The sequence below is a fragment of the Chamaea fasciata genome, unplaced genomic scaffold (genome assembly GCF_029207755.1).
Source record: "Chamaea fasciata isolate MVZ Bird 193981 ecotype frontalis unplaced genomic scaffold, bChaFas1.0.hap1 SCAF_18, whole genome shotgun sequence".
In the NCBI taxonomy this organism is placed as follows: domain Eukaryota; kingdom Metazoa; phylum Chordata; class Aves; order Passeriformes; family Sylviidae; genus Chamaea; species Chamaea fasciata.
Window position 1 is genome coordinate 13,121,140 of NW_027094103.1, and position 19,489 is coordinate 13,140,628.

Consider the following 19,489-nt stretch of genomic DNA (forward strand, 5'->3'; position numbering starts at 1 on the left):
TGGAGGAGATTTGCTAAAATGGTACGGGCTGAAAAAGAGAAATAGAAAAAAAATAAATCTGACAGGCCCTGCTGAAGGCTGGTTTGAAGACCTTCCCTGCAGGAAGCCGAGTCTGACAGAGCCATCACTGCACATGTGTGCGTTCTGCAGGGCTGCCCTCATTAACTTCCACCCCACCTGCCCGGGAAATCACTCTGAGGAGAGGAGGAGAGCCCAGGACACACTGGAGAGTCCAGCACAGGCTGAGAGGAAATCACTCTGAGGGGAGGAGGAGAGCCCAGGGCACACTGGAGAGTCCAGCACAGGCTGAGAGGAAATCACTCTGAGGGGAGGAGGAGAGCCCAGGGCACACTGGAGAGTCCAGCACAGGCTGAGAGGAAATCACTCTGAGGGGAGGAGGAGAGCCCAGGGCACACTGGAGAGTCCAGCACAGGCTGAGAGGAAATCACTCTGAGGGGAGGAGGAGAGCCCAGGGCACACTGGAGAGTCCAGCACAGGCTGAGAGGAAATCACTCTGAGGGGAGGAGGAGAGCCCAGGACACACTGGAGAGTCCAGCACAGGCAGGGCTGTGAGGAAACCCCACCTGTGTCACAGCCCAGGTGGGTGCAGCTGGAATGAGCTACCTGATGTCACACGTTCATTAAGTTTGTCCTTGAAGCAAAGTTAGGCTGAAATGTGGAAAGTGGGTCACTGGGTGTGATGCTGCTGATCAGAGGCACGATCACATTTGGTTCCGCACTGACTGGTGAGATGTGCTCTGCTCAGAGCAGGGAATTCATTAAAACTGAAGGAAACGGATGCAGGAAAAGACTATCACCTGCTGGAAAGCAGAGATGGATAAATGCAGCACTAGACAAAACTGAAATTTATAGCAAAACTGCATTTAAAGAAACAGAATGCAATTTAAAAGAAGACTTTAGCTCGTTATTTCAATAATCCACATGTCTCTCTCAAAGTCAAAAGGAAACCTGGTCTTCACGATGTTATTTGCAGCACATCCTCAAACTAACGATAAGACAGCAATACAGGAGAGTCACATTGTCAACTGCTCCTTCATTTCCCAACACAGCTGCAAAGTGTGCCTATTCAGCCCATGATATAATAGGATATTTTGGTTCTGAAGAAGTGGACTTGAGCAAACAAGGGAGTCAGAGGGGAAAAAAAAAAAAAGGACTTAGAGTTCAGAATTTCCTAGATTTTACCCATGCTCAGAGACTGAGGACAAGAACTCCATGTGGATTTTAAAAAGCTCTTCTGCACGCCCTCTCCAAATTACTGTGTCTATGCAAATTGCCAGCTCTCATCTGCACTGTCTGATTTGAATGAAATTGGGCACAAGGCAGCTCAGAATTAATTCCAGCAAGACACTTTAAAAGTTCTCCTCACAAGTTTCACGTTCTGTGAAGTCACTTTGAAAGCGAAGACGCTGTGAGTCCCATCGTGGACTCCCCACAGGTCACCAGAGGAGGTTTCACCAGGGCAGGAGTTCCAGGGAGAACTCCTCAGCTGGGGAGGGAGTCAGAGAGCTGCTGGAATCCCTGCACTCACACCCTGGCCCCGCTTTTCTCATTTGAACAAGGTACATTGACACAGGGCAAAGGAGAGCCTGTGAATCCAGTTCCTCACTCCCTACACACGCTGCCTCTGCCAAGCAGAGCAATCATTTCGTGGCCCTTTCACTGAAAACACTGAACACCACAAAGTCCCTGTGCAAATCACTGCCAACCCTGCAGCCTCCACCCCGAGATCACCCTTTCCCATAACCCAACCTCAGGAGCTCCTCAGCACCAGGAGAACACAGCGCCAGGAACAACTGCACCTGGCCGCAAAGTCACGAGGGGCTGGGAAACGCTCCGAAAGCGTCAGCCGTGAATTAGAAAGGAAAAAACAATCCCCAAGCTGATGCTTTCAGTTTTATCTTCCCTGTATTTCAGGTTCTGTGGTGCCCAGGGGTGCAGCTCTGAGCTCACAGTCAGTGTCACTCAGCTCTGCACACAGCAGGGACACAAAACAAATCCTTCTCCTGCTGCACACCGAGGACAACTCTCAGCCCAAAAGCACAGACAAGGGTGGGCTGGAGGGAGGGACAAGAAGGATGGGACCCCACAGCCTGGAGCTGGAACTGGACAATTAAACCCCAAGGTGCAAATGGACCAAAACTTATAAAAATGTAAGATCTTGTGACCATCTCAGGCATTTTGGGACCATTCTGGGTCCACCTTGGGTGCAGCCCTGGCCAGGCTCTTGTCCTGCCCAAGGTGTACCTTAAAGGCCTTTTAATAAATCTCTGCTTTATTCTCTGGCTCTGCCCAGTCTCTGTTCCAGCTCAGCCTTCCCGAGGTACCAAAGCCAGGACCCAAACCAGAAGCCGTCAGGTGCCAACGCCATGAGCTGCCGGTGGGTTCAGCTCTCTGAGCATTTGCAGGGTGTGTGTGGGTGAGTGCTCACTGTCACTCTGTGCCTGCCTGCAGCACCTTCTCCTCTCCCCCACTCCATTTTCTGATTTCAGGCAATCACTCCTTTTGCCTTAATAGCTCCCGAGGAATACAGAGCAGTTCTGACACGTCCTGAGCTCCCGTTTACTGGGATTGAAATATATACCTTTGTCTTCTCTGTTGGTGTCTGGGCTTTGACTTCAAGCCAGCCTTTCCCCAGGAGCCACGAAGGTTTAGTGGTCTCTCGCTGAGCTCTGCTGAGCTGGCCAGGTTTTAACTCCCCCGGTCAGCTGATAACATTCTCCACAGATTCAATGACTGTGGCACAGGGACCAGCCTCTGTTTTTGTGCTGGCCAAACCAAAGAGAAGCCCAACACCTGAACACCTCGCTCCTGTTTCGCCCTGTAAGAAATACTGATTGCCAACGAGAGGGGGGAAAAGAGAGACGGGTCCATGAAACAATTTTCTCTGAATCTCAGCCCTTTAAGCCGGAATTGCTGTGAGGGAAGGGCAGTGCACCGCTCAAGGATTCAGAGCGGGACAAACGTGGCCCTGGATGCCTGTTCTCTGAACACCCGCGGGGCACGAACGGCCCAGCTGAGTTCACAACGGCCACAGAGAACAGACTTTCAAACCCAGTGTGGACTGGTGCACACGGCAGAGTGAAAAATAAACACGCTAAAGCTGCTACATAATTCTGTCAAGCATATGGTTAAGTTGTGATTTTATTTAGAAAACAGATTGTAAGAGTGAAGTGATGACAGCTGAGTCTATATTGGTCAGCCATAAATAAGAGTATTCTAATGGAGCTGGGCTTGTTACTGATCACATGCTGCCACACTGATTTACTGAGAGCTAATCACTTAGAAAATAGAGCTTTTAAAACACATTTTGCAGCTCATTTTCAACTTTACATTGCTCAGTTGAAAAATCCATGATTACTGCGGCCTCACTTTTAAGGGAGCGATGGGGGAGTTACATTTACGGGCTCAATTAGACTTTGCAGCTCCTTTCAGAGGAAATGAATCCCCGTGGCACTGCAAAGGAGCTGCAGCCTCCCCTGCAGCAGCTCCTGCACCGGCAGCAGCGAGGGGCCGTGTGTCACCCCTGTCCCTCCACGGGACACCCCTCCGTGCCAAACTCAGGGCTCTGACTTTCCTGTGGGGCGTTCGAAAGCCAGGGAGGGATTTCACACCTCTCACACCGTCACTCAGCCCGGGGCAGAACGCTGCAGCCCCCAGAAACGTCTCCACAAAAACAAAATGCAGCCTCTCTCTTCATCAGCTGGAGCCTCAAGGGGAGGAAAGCCGACTTGAGAGCCTTGGCTCTGGTGTAGGGGCAGCTCTCAGGTGTCCCGGCAGCCTGGGCAGGCAGTGCTGCCAGCCACACACAGCCTGTGCTCCAGGCATGGCCTGAGCAGAGCGCGGTGACACCGTGTGACACTGCCCCGGAGCCAGCTGTGCCCGGTGTGACCCCAAACCGGAGCCAGCTGTGCCCGGTGTGACCCCAAAACTGCCCTGCAGCCCCAGCCAGGAGCTGCACTCAGCACCCCTGAGCCAGCTGTGCCAGCTGTGACCCCAAATCTGCGCTGCAGCCCCAGCCAGGAGCTGCACTCAGCACCCCTGAGCCAGCTGTGCCAGCTGTGACCCCAAATCTGCCCTGCAGCCCCAGCCAGGAGCTGCACTCAGCACCCCTGAGCCAGCTGTGCCAGCTGTGACCCCAAATCTGCCCTGCAGCCCCAGCCAGGAGCCCTCACTCAGCACCCCTGAGCCAGCTGTGCCAGCTGTGACCCCAAATCTGCCCTGCAGCCCCAGCCAGGAGCTGCACTCAGCACCCCTGAGCCAGATGTGCCAGCTGTGACCCCAAATCTGCCCTGCAGCCCCAGCCAGGAGCTGCACTCAGCACCCCTGAGCCAGCTGTGCCAGCTGTGACCCCAAATCTGCCCTGCAGCCCCAGCCAGGAGCCCTCACTCAGCATCCCTGAGCCAGCTGTGCCAGCTGTGACCCCAAATCTGCCCTGCAGCCCCAGCCAGGAGCCCTCACACAGCATCCCTGAGCCAGCTGTGCCAGCTGTGAGCCCAAACGTGCCCTGCAGCCCCTGCCAGGAGCTGCACTCAGCACCTCTGAGCCGGATGTGCCAGCTGTGACCCCAAATCTGCCCTGCAGCCCCTGCCAGGAGCTGCACTCAGCACCCCTGAGCCAGCTGTGCCAGCTGTGACCCCAAATCTGCCCTGCAGCCCCAGCCAGGAGCTGCACTCAGCACCCCTGAGCCAGCTGTGCCAGCTGTGACCCCAAATCTGCCCTGCAGCCCCAGCCAGGAGCCCTCACTCAGCACCCCTGAGCCAGCTGTGCCAGCTGTGACCCCAAATCTGCCCTGCAGCCCCAGCCAGGAGCTGCACTCAGCACCCCTGAGCCAGCTGTGCCCGGTGTGACCCCAAATCTGCCCTGCAGCCCCAGCCAGGAGCTGCACTCAGCACCCCTGAGCCAGCTGTGCCAGCTGTGACCCCAAATCTGCCCTGCAGCCCCAGCCAGGAGCTGCACTCAGCACCCCTGAGCCAGCTGTGCCAGCTGTGACCCCAAATCTGCCCTGCAGCCCCAGCCAGGAGCTGCACTCAGCACCCCTGAGCCAGCTGTGCCAGCTGTGACCCCAAATCTGCCCTGCAGCCCCAGCCAGGAGCTGCACTCAGCACCCCTGAGCCAGATGTGCCAGCTGTGACCCCAAATCTGCCCTGCAGCCCCAGCCAGGAGCCCTCACTCAGCACCCCTGAGCCAGCTGTGCCAGCTGTGACCCCAAATCTGCCCTGCAGCCCCAGCCAGGAGCCCTCACTCAGCACCCCTGAGCCAGCTGTGCCAGCTGTGACCCCAAATCTGCCCTGCAGCCCCAGCCAGGAGCTGCACTCAGCACCCCTGAGCCAGATGTGCCAGCTGTGACCCCAAATCTGCCCTGCAGCCCCTGCCAGGAGCTGCACTCAGCACCCCTGAGCCAGCTGTGCCAGCTGTGACCCCAAATCTGCCCTGCAGCCCCAGCCAGGAGCCCTCACTCAGCACCCCTGAGCCAGCTGTGCCAGCTGTGACCCCAAATCTGCCCTGCAGCCCCAGCCAGGAGCTGCACTCAGCACCCCTGAGCCAGCTGTGCCAGCTGTGACCCCAAATCTGCCCTGCAGCCCCAGCCAGGAGCCCTCACTCAGCACCCCTGAGCCAGCTGTGCCAGCTGTGACCCCAAATCTGCCCTGCAGCCCCAGCCAGGAGCTGCACTCAGCACCCCTGAGCCCCCCTTTCTGCACAGCCCCACTCCATCCTTGGAGACCCCAGCCCCAGGAGAAGCAGTTCAGTACTCGCACTCACTTTGGAAGAACACATCCAACTGATACCAGCAGCTCATCAGTCCACATCTGAGCTCCGCTCAAACACTGCAGCCCACAGAAGAGAAACAAAATCTCAGAAACTGCTGGCACAGTAGTGGCAGTCCGAGTGAAAACGTGTGTTATGGAATACAACACAAACTGCTGGGTTTATTCCCAGCCCGGGCCACTGGAGTTTCTTTGCTTTAACGGGCTGCACTTAGGGAACAAGACAGTTCAACTTCTACTCTGTCTGTTGCTGTTCCATTATTTTTTTTATCTTTTATCATTGTCAAATTTGAGAGTGCTGAACCTTGAGCTGTTTTTCTTGTTTGTTTCTTTTCCCTCCAGGATGGGGCTGGGGAGGGTCAGAAGCTGCAGGTTGAATCCTTCCTCCATCAGCCACAAAGCCGTCTCTGCTCTGCCAACACTCCTGCCAGGATAAAAACTCTGCCACTGCTGCTCCACGGGTTGGATCGAAGGTGGATTAATTGCTGAATTTTGATGATTGACCTGGTACTGCAGTTGGTACTCACAGGGTACTGAAAAGGGAACCAATGCAGTGAGCGTGTGGCGTTTTCTGTTTGCTCCCACTGTAAGAGCTCTGGAATGTGTCCCTGGCCCACGCCAAGATCTCAGTGTGTGGGGCTGCCTATTACTGAAAACCATTATACAGAGGAGACGAACAGCTGATAATTAGCAGCCTTTACATGCCCATTAGGTAAAGTATTCTTCAAAGTATATTCATCTGCCATCACATTTGCATCCTGATAGCAGAGGAGAGAAATTGGATGTTCAATCTGTTGGCTCCCTCCGAGAGCAAACAGAGCAGAAGAGTCTCTTAAATCACAGAACGGAGAGAGAACTCCTTGCTGTTCCCCTGCACTGTCTGAGCCATCTTCACAAGCTCAGTGTTTCACACAGAAAACGGGGCTGAGGGGAAAGGACCAGCTCTCCTGGACACGGGGCGGTTCGGCCCCACTTTGCTTTCTTGCTCCAGCTCACTTGACTGCAAAATGCACTCAGAGAGTTTTTTGTAAAAGACTGCGAAACCCAAAGATAAAATCAATCTTGTAAGTGCAACAGTCCTTTTAATCTGGGGGGTGGTTTTCTGCCTTAGCAGTTCCTCAGTTTTAAGGAATGCAAATCATCAGATAAGCACATACTAATAATTTCCAGTTTTTCCAAAGCCTCCTGGCGCATTTAGCAGCATATTCACACAGTCCTCCAAGGAACATCGTCTTTGACCACTGAAATTCCTTGTCAGCACCTCTGTGAATGAATTCTACTCCTCATACATGCAGTTTGTTTGTTTGTTTGTTTTTCCAAGTGACCTGCAGAGGCACCAGGAGACGTCCCTGGCAGGGTTTCAGAGCTCCTGGTTCGGAGTTTGGTGTGGAACTCAGCCAGGCATGGGCACCAACACCCCTCGGGGAGCAGCTGTGACCTGCAGGGCTCCCTGAACGCTCAGGGAGATCCGCGCCCCGGCCGGCGACAGGGCCAGCGGTGCACAGGAGGACTGACATTTAATGGAGCTGTTCATTCCAGGCTGGAAATCAACGCCTCAGCAGAGCACAGAGCTCTGCTCCAGCTGAGCCACCTTCCCAGGCTCCAGCACAGCCAGCTCAGCCTCTAGGAAAAGCCACATCTGCCACACGGTGAGGGTGACGAGTCTGCCAAAAGCGAAAAGGATTTTGCCAATACTGCGCTAAGGACCTCGGGTACAGTCAGTCTCCGGGTGCCCCCCAGAGAAACGCAAAAAGCTCATTACAGGCAGTCAGTCTGCGTGTGACAGCGCCAGAGCAGCCCCTGCCAAGTGCCATCCTTCCCGGCCTTTCCTGAGACTGGGGGGGAAGGAAAACAAACAAACACCCAGAGTCTGTCCAGGGCAGTGATTCCAGCAGTGCCTGGCTGGGCTGAAAACAGACAACAGCCTGAACACAGCCAGGGGGACACAGAACAACAGCCTGAACACAGCCAGGGGGACACAGAACAACAGCCTGAACACAGCCAGGGGGACACAGAACATCAGGGGACAACCTGAACACAGCCAGGGGGACACAGAACATCAGGGGACAACAGCCTGAACACAGCCAGGGGGACACAGAACAACAGCCTGAACACAGCCAGGGGGACACAGAACATCAGGGGACAACCTGAACACAGCCAGGGGGACACAGAACATCAGGGGACAACAGCCTGAACACAGCCAGGGGGACACAGAACATCAGGGGACAACAGCCTGAACACAGCCAGGGGGACACAGAACATCAGGGGACAACAACCTGAACACAGCCAGGGGGGAGAAGAGAAGAGAAGAGAAGAGAAGAGAAGAGAAGAGAAGAGAAGAGAAGAGAAGAGAAGAGAAGAGAAGAGAAGAGAAGAGAAGAGAAGAGAAGAGAAGAGAAGAGAAGAGAAGAGAAGAGAAGAGAAGAGAAGAGAAGAGAAGAGAAGAGAAGAGAAGAGAAGAGAAGAGAAGAGAAGAGAAGAGAAGAGAAGAGAAGAGGGCCCAGTCCATTGGAGGTGGGACACGGTGAAGGAGGAGGAGATCAGCTGCAGCAGACCTTCCCTGTGATGGTTATTGATCAGAACAGCCCCTGGTCCTGTGCTCAAGGAGGCTGAGAACACTCAGGGCCCTCAGTAAAAGCTTTGGTAACTCACTGCTCTCGAAATGATTCTGAGCCACTGGAGTCATAATTACGCTGTCATAATGAAGAGGGAAAAAACTCCCCTAACAAGTAACTTCCCGCCGCCGACTGCCCGGTGACAGCGGCAGTTCCCTCTGACGCAGGCAGCGTCGTGTCCTCCTGCCCACATCAGCCCACCCTGGCGCTCTGCTGTCCCACAGGAGCCTGCTCTTGGGAAATCAGTGTTTTGGGATGATCTTGCCAGCTCGGGACGTGTTACTTGATTGAACATGGAAACACTTAGGCCATTAGCATACATTTAGGAGTGTCTTATTTCACAGATGTTAATTCATCTTGGGGAATGCCCTTCTTTCTTCCCTGCTCCTTTTTCCCTTTGGGTTCTTTCCCTGCAGCCACCTTATTTCTTCTGGTAGGTCCTGGTTCAGCCATTTGCAAGCCCATGGTGAGCAGCTTTACTACTTTAAAACCTTCCCAAACTGAGATTTGAAGTCAATTTTCCAAAAAGCGCACAGCCAAGCACTTCCTCTGTTCCCTCACAGCTGAAAAGCATCACCAGCTCTGGGTGGCTGAGAAAGCCCAAGCATCTCCAGCTCAATAATGAGATTTTTCAGGCATTCCAAATTGTTTTATGCACCTAATTATTACGAGATCTCAAAGCCACGCACGGAGCTTTTCTCTGCAGGTAACCTCACTTTGGGAATTTTTAACTAATAATATATTCCCCCCTAACAAAAGGGTCAAGAAGCTAGAATTCTACAATAAAGGAAATCCCCACCATTGCTTCATTATTCAGAGATATTGGGAAATTTGCAGTAAATCCCTGGAACTTGCCAAGCTGGCCAGGAGCCTGCAGGTCCCAAAGTCAGGTCCCAGTCACTGCAGAGATGTCAAGAGCTTGGCTTCTTTCTCAGGTTTCAGTGGGGGCTCAATACATCACACAGAGGACGGAGCCACTAATCCCGCGCTCCTGCAGCCCTCCGCAGTCTGCATTAAGTGTCCCAGGCCCCAGCAGTCTGCCCAGCGATGCTCAGGCTGCGCAGTTCCAACGCCCCAAAGGCCAAGGTCCTGCCCTGACAGCCGGCGTTCAGTCCCACCGTTTGAAGCTGTTACAGATTCAGATCAGATTCCATCTGCGGCAATACAGATCAATTATTCTGTGCAGTGAACTGTCCCCCCCGGGCTGTTACTGTTGGTGCTCTCTGGGATGGGCTTGAAGAGACCAACCAGCACAAACACTGATCCTGTAACAGCAGCTCCCTTCACTCCATTCCCACTGGAACAGACAGCTGCTCAGGGCTCAGGCAGCTTTGGGACACTGCTGAGCTGGGAAACCCACCTGGAGCCAGGGAAACCCCCCTGGGAGTCAGTCAGGGAATCAGGCAGGTTTTGGGACACTGCTGAGCTGGGAAACCCACCTGGAGCCAGGGAAACCCCCCTGGGAGTCAGTCAGGGAATCAGGCAGGTTTTGGGACACTGCTGAGCTCAGGACAGGCTCCAGGAGGGACCAAGCAGCTTTGGGACACTGCTGAGCTGGGAAACCCATCTGAAGGAATCTGGGAAACCCACCTGGAGCAGTCAGGGCTGCTCATGTCAGGTTTTGGGACACTGCTGAGCTGTCAGACCCTGCTCAGGACAGGACGGGCTCCAGGGGGGAGCAGCAGGGAGGAAACTCCTGCCAAGGGACTGATGCTGTGCAGACTGACAGCTGATAAAGGGACAATTCATTACCACGGCTTTACACAGATGTTACAAGGATCTGTCAGATCTGTTCAAGTAATAACCTCAAAAATCTAAAAGGGCTCAGATTTGCCATTAGAAGTAGGAAACTAATGTTCCAATTTTTTTTTTTGTGATCAAAAATGCACTTTGAGATTGGCTGATGCATTTCATATGAGCGTGCTCATCCTGGATAAATGTTGCCCCTAAAAAATGCAAAAGCAACACTGAAAAATCAAACTATTCCAACAATTTCAAATCAAAGATTACTTCCCCTCCCACAAAATGTCTTATTCCTCAATGCAGCTTTATTTTATTTTATTTTATTTTATTATTATTTTATTTTTAAAAGTGCTTTGGAAATAGGAAAAAGCCTTATCTGGATAAAATTTAATGGTTTACTAGAATATCTGAGGAAGAGTTCTTCCACCCAAAGTTTCACAAGAATGTTCTACACATTCAGGCACCCAAATATAGATAAAAAGAGAACTCCTAAACTTGTCAGCAGTAACTGGGAAAATGCAGGGAGCTGGAATGGGCACGTTCATCACGTCCTGGGGTGTAACTCTGCTGGTGATGGGACAGAGAGCAATCCCTGGATCCAGCAGAGGAGGGGCAGGGTGTTGTGCTCAGCAGAGCCCTCGGGGCAGGGTGGGCTCTGTGCCATCTCCCTCTGCACTGTTTGGTGCCTTTATCCCGTGTAGTCCTGGTTCCGTGCCTGAGGTGATTTGGGTTTCTGAAATTCCTTTCCCGGGGAATTTTCTGTCAACAGGAGAAATGTTTTTGTAGCTGTACCTTTGTTATTCATCCCTTTCCCTAGGAGGGACCTCTCCTTGCTGTCCCTCTGCTCTGACCAATGTGAGTGAAGAGGTTTGTCTCTGTGTCACCAATCCAACTGGTCTGTGTGAAACAGTGTAAAAGGGAGACACATCCCAGAGATCAAGGAGTCATTTTCAGCCTGCTGAATCTCAGAGTGTGTGTCGTTGTGGTGTAAAATGGCATCAATCCTGCTCACACAGCCCAGAGCTGATGGAACAGAGAGCAATCCCTGGATCCGACAGCAGCAGGGCAGTGTGTGCTGTGTGTCCCCTCCCTGTGCAGTGTTTGGTGATTCTATCCTGCTCACACAGCCCAGAGCTGATGGAACAGAGAGCAATCCCTGGATCCGACAGCAGCAGGGCAGTGTGCGCTGTGTGTCCTCTCCCTGTGCAGTGTTTGGTGCCTCTATCCTGCTCACACAGCCCAGAGCTGATGGAACAGAGAGCAATCCCTGGATCCGACAGCAGCAGGGCAGTGTGCGCTGTGTGTCCTCTCCCTGTGCAGTGTTTGGTGATTCTATCCTGCTCACACAGCCCAGAGCTGATGGAACAGAGAGCAATCCCTGGATCCGACAGCAGCAGGGCAGTGTGCGCTGTGTGTCCCCTCCCTGTGCAGTGTTTGGTACCTCTATCCTGCTCACACAGCCCAGAGCTGCCCTGGCAGCCCGAGCAGAGCCCGGTGACATCTCCCCAGCTGTGATGGATGGCAGCAGCAGCACCTGCAGAGCAGCTCCTCACACCCTGTCAGTGCCAATCACCCTCCCCATCTGTCTGGCCTCCACCAGCACAGCCCTGACGGCACCGCGCACACGGCTGCATTCCTGACCGCAGAGCAGCCCCAGTGTGTTCTCCACTGGGAGCTAAGCAGTTCTGGGGGGAGAAAACAACACTTCTGACATGGGTTCCATGAACTGGGGCATTGGAACCACCCCAAACCTCCCCTTTGGGGGGAGAAAACAACACTTCTGACATGGGCTCCATGAACTGGGGCATTGGAACCACCCCAAACCTCCCCTTTTCTAAACAAGCCACCAACAAAACCAACCCAAACCTCTATTTCCCAGCTACCATCAAGTTAAGTTGATTTCTGCTCCCGAAATTATTGAGTTATGTTGGAAAACAAGTTTTCCCTAGCCAGATCTCCCAGTGTCTGCAGAATGCAGCAGGACAACAATTCTCAAGTGCTAGATCAACAAGGCAGCAGTGCAATCCCCTCCCTCGTGTTTGCAGTTTCCAAGTGCTGGGGAGAGGAGGCAAACAGGATTTGGCTTTTCCTTCCAGCAGGACAAGCAAAACGAGCCTGCCCAGCCCAGAGCCACCCCAGAGCCCCGCACTGTGCTCACACAGCTCTCCTGCACTGCCCAGGCTGGAGTGGGGCTCTGGGATGGATTTCAGAGGAGGAGAACAGGCCTGGGAGTGCAATAAACCTGAAATAACACTGGGCTGCAAAGGCCACGCCTGTGGGGAATGGTTTCCTGGATCTGTCTCTGTTTTCTGACACCTGCTCAGGCAGTGTCAGCTGATTCTCAAGGCAGAGGACGTTAACCGGAATAATTTCAACAGAAGGAAGTATTTTCTTCTTAATATAATCTGCAAGTGCAACAGGAGGTAATAGAGTGCCCTAGAAGTCAATAGTTCTTAAGCACTTGTCTCCACAGTGCCACTGACAATTTTGGGCCATTAGCAAGTCACTTAGCAGCGCAAGGAAAGCGATTTTGCCATCCAGAAGATGGAGAAAATTATATTTGCTTGACTAGCTCATAAACAGGCCATGAAAGATAATTCCTGCCTGCACAGTGTGCTGAACACAGCAGAAAACCCCTGAGCCTGCAGGAGGAGCCTCTGCAGGAGAAGCAGAGGGTGAGTCCAGCCAGCCCTGCTGCAGGAACTCCTCTGGACCAGCCGAGGTTTATGAAGAACTGCTCATGAAGAGCAGGTTTTGACACGGACAGAGCAGGTTTTGCCATGAACAGTGAAGACACAGGACTCTCACCTTCTCAGGTCACAGTGTCTGAACCCCTGCCCACCTCCAGCTCATTTTCACATCAGGACTGGGCAGTGAAAAAGCTGAAACGCAGAGGTGGTATTTCAGAAGGAGAGATAGTTTAGGTTTTGTGTTGGGTTTTTTAAAATTCATTTCCTCTCATAGTTAGAAGAGAGGGAAGAAATCCAGTGATGAGAAGATTTTAGAAGCTGTTTAAAGCAGGATGTGGGAGGGGATGTTTTAACAGACAGAGGCAGAGCTATGGAGGGAGGAGTGAAAACTGCACAAGAGAATTCTTCTCAGTTTGGCAGAGGAGGTACAAATTCAGGGCTGGGCTACCACGAAAGAGCCACATAATCCAAGGCCCAGAGAAAAGCCCACCTGATCAAAGTTTTCTGTGGCTGCTAACCTTCCTGATCACCACTCACTCCCTGCTCTTTTCTGCTATTTAAATACGATTCAGTTCAGCCCAAAGAGCAGGATTTGATTTAGCCCAGCTCTAGAAGAACACACAAGCAATTTGATAAAGTGCCAGCCTTGTTCAAATTTTCCTGCTGTATTAATTGAGTGCTGATGTTCTCAACTCTGCTCCCCTCATGTATTTGTGCAGCCCTTTTCATGTTTGCTGGGTTATTATCAATTGATTGTTGGATAAAATGGAGAATAAGTGAAGCTCATGTAACATAAACTCCTCAGGCCTTTTGGGGGAAATCTTCCCAATTATCAACAAGCACTGCTTATTCACAATTTCACACCAGTATTCCCTGTATTCCCACAATCAGCATCATTAAAAACACCAGAGGGAAACCACCAAGTTTATAAATAGTTTATACTCTCAATACAACAACTCTCAATAGTTCATAAAACTTGCACCTACAAATGTGCAACCCCAGCCTGGGTTTTCAAATGCAGAAACAGCACTGAAAGTTTATTAAAAAACCTAACTTTTCTCCCAGTATTGGAGATTTATGAGTTTCTGTTATGACCTTTCAGTCATTCCCTCACACTGGATTCACTAAGTATAATTAGAAATCGAATAACTGTAAAAGGAAAAAAAGCTGCTGCTTTTTTCACTCGTGAATGTATCCAGGCCTGACACTCTGTGGCTTAAGGCAATTCCAGCTCTCTAATTTCTCTGCTGATTCATCTCCAGAAACGGGAAAACAAATTCAAAAGGTTGCAAGCAGGAAGTATCAATCCTGTTGACTTTAAAACAAAATAGAAGGTTATGTTTATTAAGCCCAGCAAAACAAAACAAAACACGGCAATAAACCAAGAACTGTATCTACAGTGTGGATTCAGGAGAGCCCTGTTCCTAACTCGGGGAAATTCTGGCATCCCTGCACATATTGATTGCGGTGTAAGAGCACTGAGTTAATTCCAGCAGCAGTTGGAATTGTGTAACACCAGAGCTCTAGGCTTTAATTGCTGAAAGCATTTGGAAGGACTGACAGGAAATTATACTTCGTGTTTTCCTTTCTCAGCAGAACCACTTCAAACAGAGAGTTTCCAGTAGGTGCACCATGAAACTGCGGGAAAACAGCAGAACAAGACAGAGTGGAATGTTTTCTGTGAACATCTGGAAACTCTCAGCACCCACGATGGGAAGGGGGAAGAGCCTCCCTGGCCATCAGCAGTGAAAAGAAGGTGAAAAGGGGGAAGCAAGTGTTGAATGAAGCTGAGAAATTCCTCCATTTCCTGAGGACCAGCTGAAGCTTTCAGGCTACAGCAATATTCTGTATTTACCCATCACCTGTATTTTATCTCCTCCCTTTCCTCTATCTCTCACACTCAGACAGAGTCAAGACAAATATTTTTAATTTCCCTGGCTCATTAAAAAACAAAACCTAGGCCTTGGCTCTTGTGGTCCATCTCTCTTTCCCCAAATTAAAAACAGTCCATCAGTTCCACACTCACTCCTCTAAATCTTCCCTTGTGCAGAACAGCACGAGATAAAAACCAAAGGGACTTTCCCCTAAATCTTTTGGTGTTCAGAAGTTTCTGGAAGGCTCCCCCGGAAGGCAATTTCCTATTAGAAAGGGGACAGGGTTTACTCTAAGCACGATAGTTCTGAAACAGGAAATATTCAGTAGTGATGAGTAATTTTTTACTTTGGGCTGTTTTGCATGTCTGTTTCTTCATTTTTGACCTGTATATCCTATATTTTCCATCTGTTCAAGCCACAGTTTCCAGTCCACTGGAGCAAAAGCAATGGTAAAAAAGCATTTTGCCAGCAGCCCTTGGCCTCACTTCATGAAAGCAGTTCCAAATCTTGCTGCCACTCAAGGCAGAGCTTCAAAAAATAATGGACTGGTTCAAAATAAATACCATTTTTCTCATAAAAGAGTTACACTGGGGGAGCAGGGAAAGACCTTTTCCTCGATCAGAGAGAAGATCAGAAAGAGATCAGATGGATGGAGAGCGTGTCATGGAGGGATGAACACAGAAACCACAACTCTGACCAAAAAAAAACCCAACCAAAGCCCCCTTAGAGAGGCTGTAACCAGCACAGAGAGAGGAAGGGCTCCCTAAAAGCAGAGTTAAGCAACACTCTACTCTGAACAGTTAAACAAAATTCAATATTCTCCTCTGACACTGCAGCAGGTCACAGCCTGAAAGCCAGGTACTCTCAGAAAAGCAGGTCAAGAGAAACCAAAACTCAACAAAGCAACAGCAAGTTGTTACAAAAGTTTGTTTTCAGAAGGTAACACCAAAGTGCTGTTTTTAAGACAAGAACGCCACACTTTTCATTTTGAACTGATATTCACTCCCTATTTTTAGCTTTTTTTTTGTTTTATGATACCTTAGATCTCAGAATAAAAAGCTACAATTCAAACATGTCTTTGCCTTTTTGTTCCAGAAAATTCATTTTGGAAGCATTCCTTTAAAAGTTCAGGTGCTGAGTCTTCATCCTAATTTAAACAAAGCAAGGTTTTTGAAAATTTTATAAACCTATATGTAACATAATTATCATGGTTGTAACCAGCTCCACTTCTAATGGATTACAGCTCATGGAAACAGAGATGCTTTGAAGTGAGATTTCCAAGACTCTGCACTTGCAGAGTAAAAACAATAAACATTTTTCACCTTAATTAATTGTTTTTAATGTTTATATTCAAACCTATGTTCAAATGTAGCAGAAGTTTCCATATCTGCTGATGTGATCCCTTTTAAGTCATCAGAGAATAAAGACAGAGACATCCCTGAACCCTTGCTGTGAGGAACTTGGATTGTCTGGCTTGAAATCAGCACTCAGGAAACAATTTAAATCTTAGATTGACTCAGAAGATGAGAAACTGATCCGGTGAGGAGAGGTGTTTGTCCTCTACCAGATGAGAAAGAAATAATTGCCCTTGAGTCAGCAACCAAGTGCTGTGGAAATTCACTTTATACACCACACACCTGCAGAGGGAAATGTCCTGATTTTAGGGCAAACCAATTCCCCCAGAAATCCCCCACAAATCTCCCTGGGGGAAGGGAAAAAAAGTTACTGGGTTGAGCTCTTCCTTCTGAGGCCAGGGGTGCCAAATCTGAGTTAGTCCTTATGCCAGGCCAAGGCAGGGATGAGAGCTCATCAATGCTCCATTTACAATTCTGATGCTGCTTCACACCACAACAACACAGACTCCAAGATTGAGGAGGCTGAAATGACTCCTTGATTTCTGGGATGTGTCTCCCTTTTATACTGTTCTTCACAGACCAGTTGGATTGGTGACACAGAGACAAACCTCTTCACTCACACTGGTCAGAGCAGAGGGACAGCAAGGAGAAGTCCCTCCTAGGGAAAGGGATGAATAACAAAGGTACAGCTACAAAAACATTTCTCCTGTCTACAGAAAATTCCTTGGGAAAGGAATTTCAGAAAACCAAACCACCTCAGGCAGGGAACCAGGGCTACACAATCCCAGCCCTGGGATGGGAGATGGGGAAAGGGGTCTCATCCCAGGTCACCCCAGGCTGTGATGTCTCAGGCTGCAGCTCCAGGGCCTCCCCAGGGCTCAGCACAGCTGCCTGTGAGCACAGCCCCAGCCCGCGGGGTTTGTACAGCAGGGGAGGGCACTGCTCCCTCCGAGGATGCACCTGCTCCTCCAGAGGAGCGTTTTGGGAGCTTTGGCAGCACCCACCATTCCCGGGACAAACACCTGAGCCAGATCTGGCTCAGCCCCAGAAGCCGGAGTGTGAGATTTTCCTTCAGCTCAGGAAGGGGTGGCACAAGTCATTGGTAGGGGATAAAACATGGAATAATCTCTGCAGACACACATTTCCCTCACAGCAGGCACACAGCCCTCAGTGCTGGGACACGGGGCGAGTCTGGCAAGAAAAGAGAACTGGGCAGCCCCACACCCCTGCCTGTGCCCAGCCCTGCTCTGCCTTGGGTTACACTGGTGGTGACAGGTGCCCCTGGAACACCTCAGTGCTTGGACAGAGCGAGGTGACTTCATGCGGCCCCTGATGCCACATTCCAACACCAAACACAATCCCCTCGGGCAGTTTCTCACTTTCAGAAATTGTCTGGGTAGATCAATAATACTCAGGAACCTCAGACAGCCTGTAATACAGAACTGGGCTCACAACAAGCTGGGGAGAGATCCTGAAACACGTGAATCCTGCTTAAATGCCCAATTCCTGCTCATTTCCTGTAAATAACTCTGTGGGTTTAAGCTTCATTAATCTCAACATGAGTCCAGTGAGAGATTAGGAGAACTGCAAACTCCAGCTCTCAAGAATTTAGATGTTACCTCTTAATACAAAGATACGTCCCAGCTCTACCATTTCAATTTCTGTGAGCATTCCTCAAAGGACAACTTCAGGAAAAGGCCTCCCTCACTGCAAGAGAGCACATCTCAGGCAATCCATCCAATATCAGACCGAACAACATGAGAGATGGTGAGTCAACCGAGCAACGCAATCTGTGGAGAGCAGCAACTGATGGCCTGTAAGGCAATTTATACGCAGAGAAAGTGACTCCCGAGAGCAGAGAAACAAAATGTAAGGCACCAAAGGGACTCAAGGTGAGGAGGGTACCAAAGAAACACAAGGCAAGGTCCCAGAGAAACGCAGAGCAGCCTTACCTCAGCGTGAACTGATCCTCTGTGGAGTTCCTAGCGACAGACACAAGGAAAGTCAGGATGTCTCCTTGCTTGACAGCCTTTGGTGCGTACCGGATGACAATGTTGCTATCCAAACTCATCTCGGCCAAGGACGGGGCAGCGCGTGTCTGGTAAAGGAAAACGCTCCCGATCCTCTGCAGGGGCGGCCCCGACTCGTCGATGTCGTTGCGCCCCGAGCGGGTCCCGCTGCTCCTCCTGACCTCCTCCTTGGCGCACTCTCCTCTCCCATCTCCCGCCTGGATGGAGTAGTACAGCTCCACGGGGCTCCCTTCCGACCTCTCCACGTGCTTCTTCCTGCCCGTGAGCACGGAGGGAGGGCTGAACCAGCTGGGCAGCAGCTCCAGCTGGGCCACGCAGAGCCCCAGGTCCCCCGCGAGGCGGCAGCTGCCGCGCACCTCGCGCGTCTCGCGGAAGGCGAACACGCGCAGGCAGGGCAGCCGCTCCGCCGGGCTGTACTCGTCCCAGTCCCTGCCCACGATGTAGAACAGCACCTGCACCCGCGGCTTGCTCAGGTAGATCTTGGTGCTCAGGATGAAGGCCTGCAGCTTCCAGTCGAAGGAGAATTTGTTGGTGGAGCCGAAGGGGTTTGAAGGCAGCATCAGGTCCTGCGGCACGGCCTGTTCGATGGAGAAAGGTCCGTAGCTGGCGTTCAGCACGGGGGGACTCCTGGATTTGTAGATCAGGAAGGATTCCACCCGGGACTGCAGGCTGGAGTTCCTCATGATGTCCTGGTTGGCTTCCTTCAGGAAGAAGGAGACGTCAGCGTTGTGGATACGGTAGGTCACTGGCAAGTAAGTGGGCAGCAAGGAAAACCTCTGTATGCTCTCCAGGATCCCGCGGCTCTCAGTCACTGTTGGAAGGAAAGGAGAGTTTAAAAGGTCAGGTCTTCAAGTCACACTGAGACATAACCTTGGTGACTTTACTGAGGGGCTTGACAGGGCTGCAGCTGGGATTGGTGGCAATAAACCTCATCAGCCCAGGCAGAGGTGGCCCAGCAGATGATGATTTATCTCATCAGCCTGGAAAACAACGGTTTACGACACGTTCTGCACGACAGCCAGATTAAAAGAAGGAGCTCGTGCAGGTTTGCACACGCCAAAGGTGACATCTCCACTTGCAATAAACATTTCTCATCAGGGACAAAACGAGCCAGCCAGCACCTGCAGCCCCAGATCACTGCACGGGCACATCTGAAAAATCTGATCATTGCTGCAGGCTGCACCTGTGCAGGAATCCAGTGCAGTGATTTACATCAAATGCTGCAAACGGAGCGCCCAGAGTTCACTCCGACCCCCTGGCACTCTCCAGCAATACAAGGACTCTAAATGCTTCCCTGCACAAGGCTGAACCTCACTTCAAAAACATCCAGCACAATGGCCATTTACACAACAGCTCCTTTACATCCCTCTGGCGAGGATTTCCAAAGGAGCCGGAT

General features: G+C 51.1%; 1 protein-coding gene across 1 annotated transcript in view; it reads right to left on the reverse strand.

The window, feature by feature from the left end:
- Window positions 1-19,489, reverse strand: part of TMEM132D (transmembrane protein 132D) — a 199,739-nt gene that overhangs the window by 132,045 nt on the left and 48,205 nt on the right. Inside the window, exon 2 of the mRNA XM_066199760.1 lies at window positions 18,016-18,904. Coding sequence (XP_066055857.1) covers window positions 18,016-18,904 — 889 coding nt within the window. The remainder of the gene's footprint in view (window positions 1-18,015; window positions 18,905-19,489) is intronic.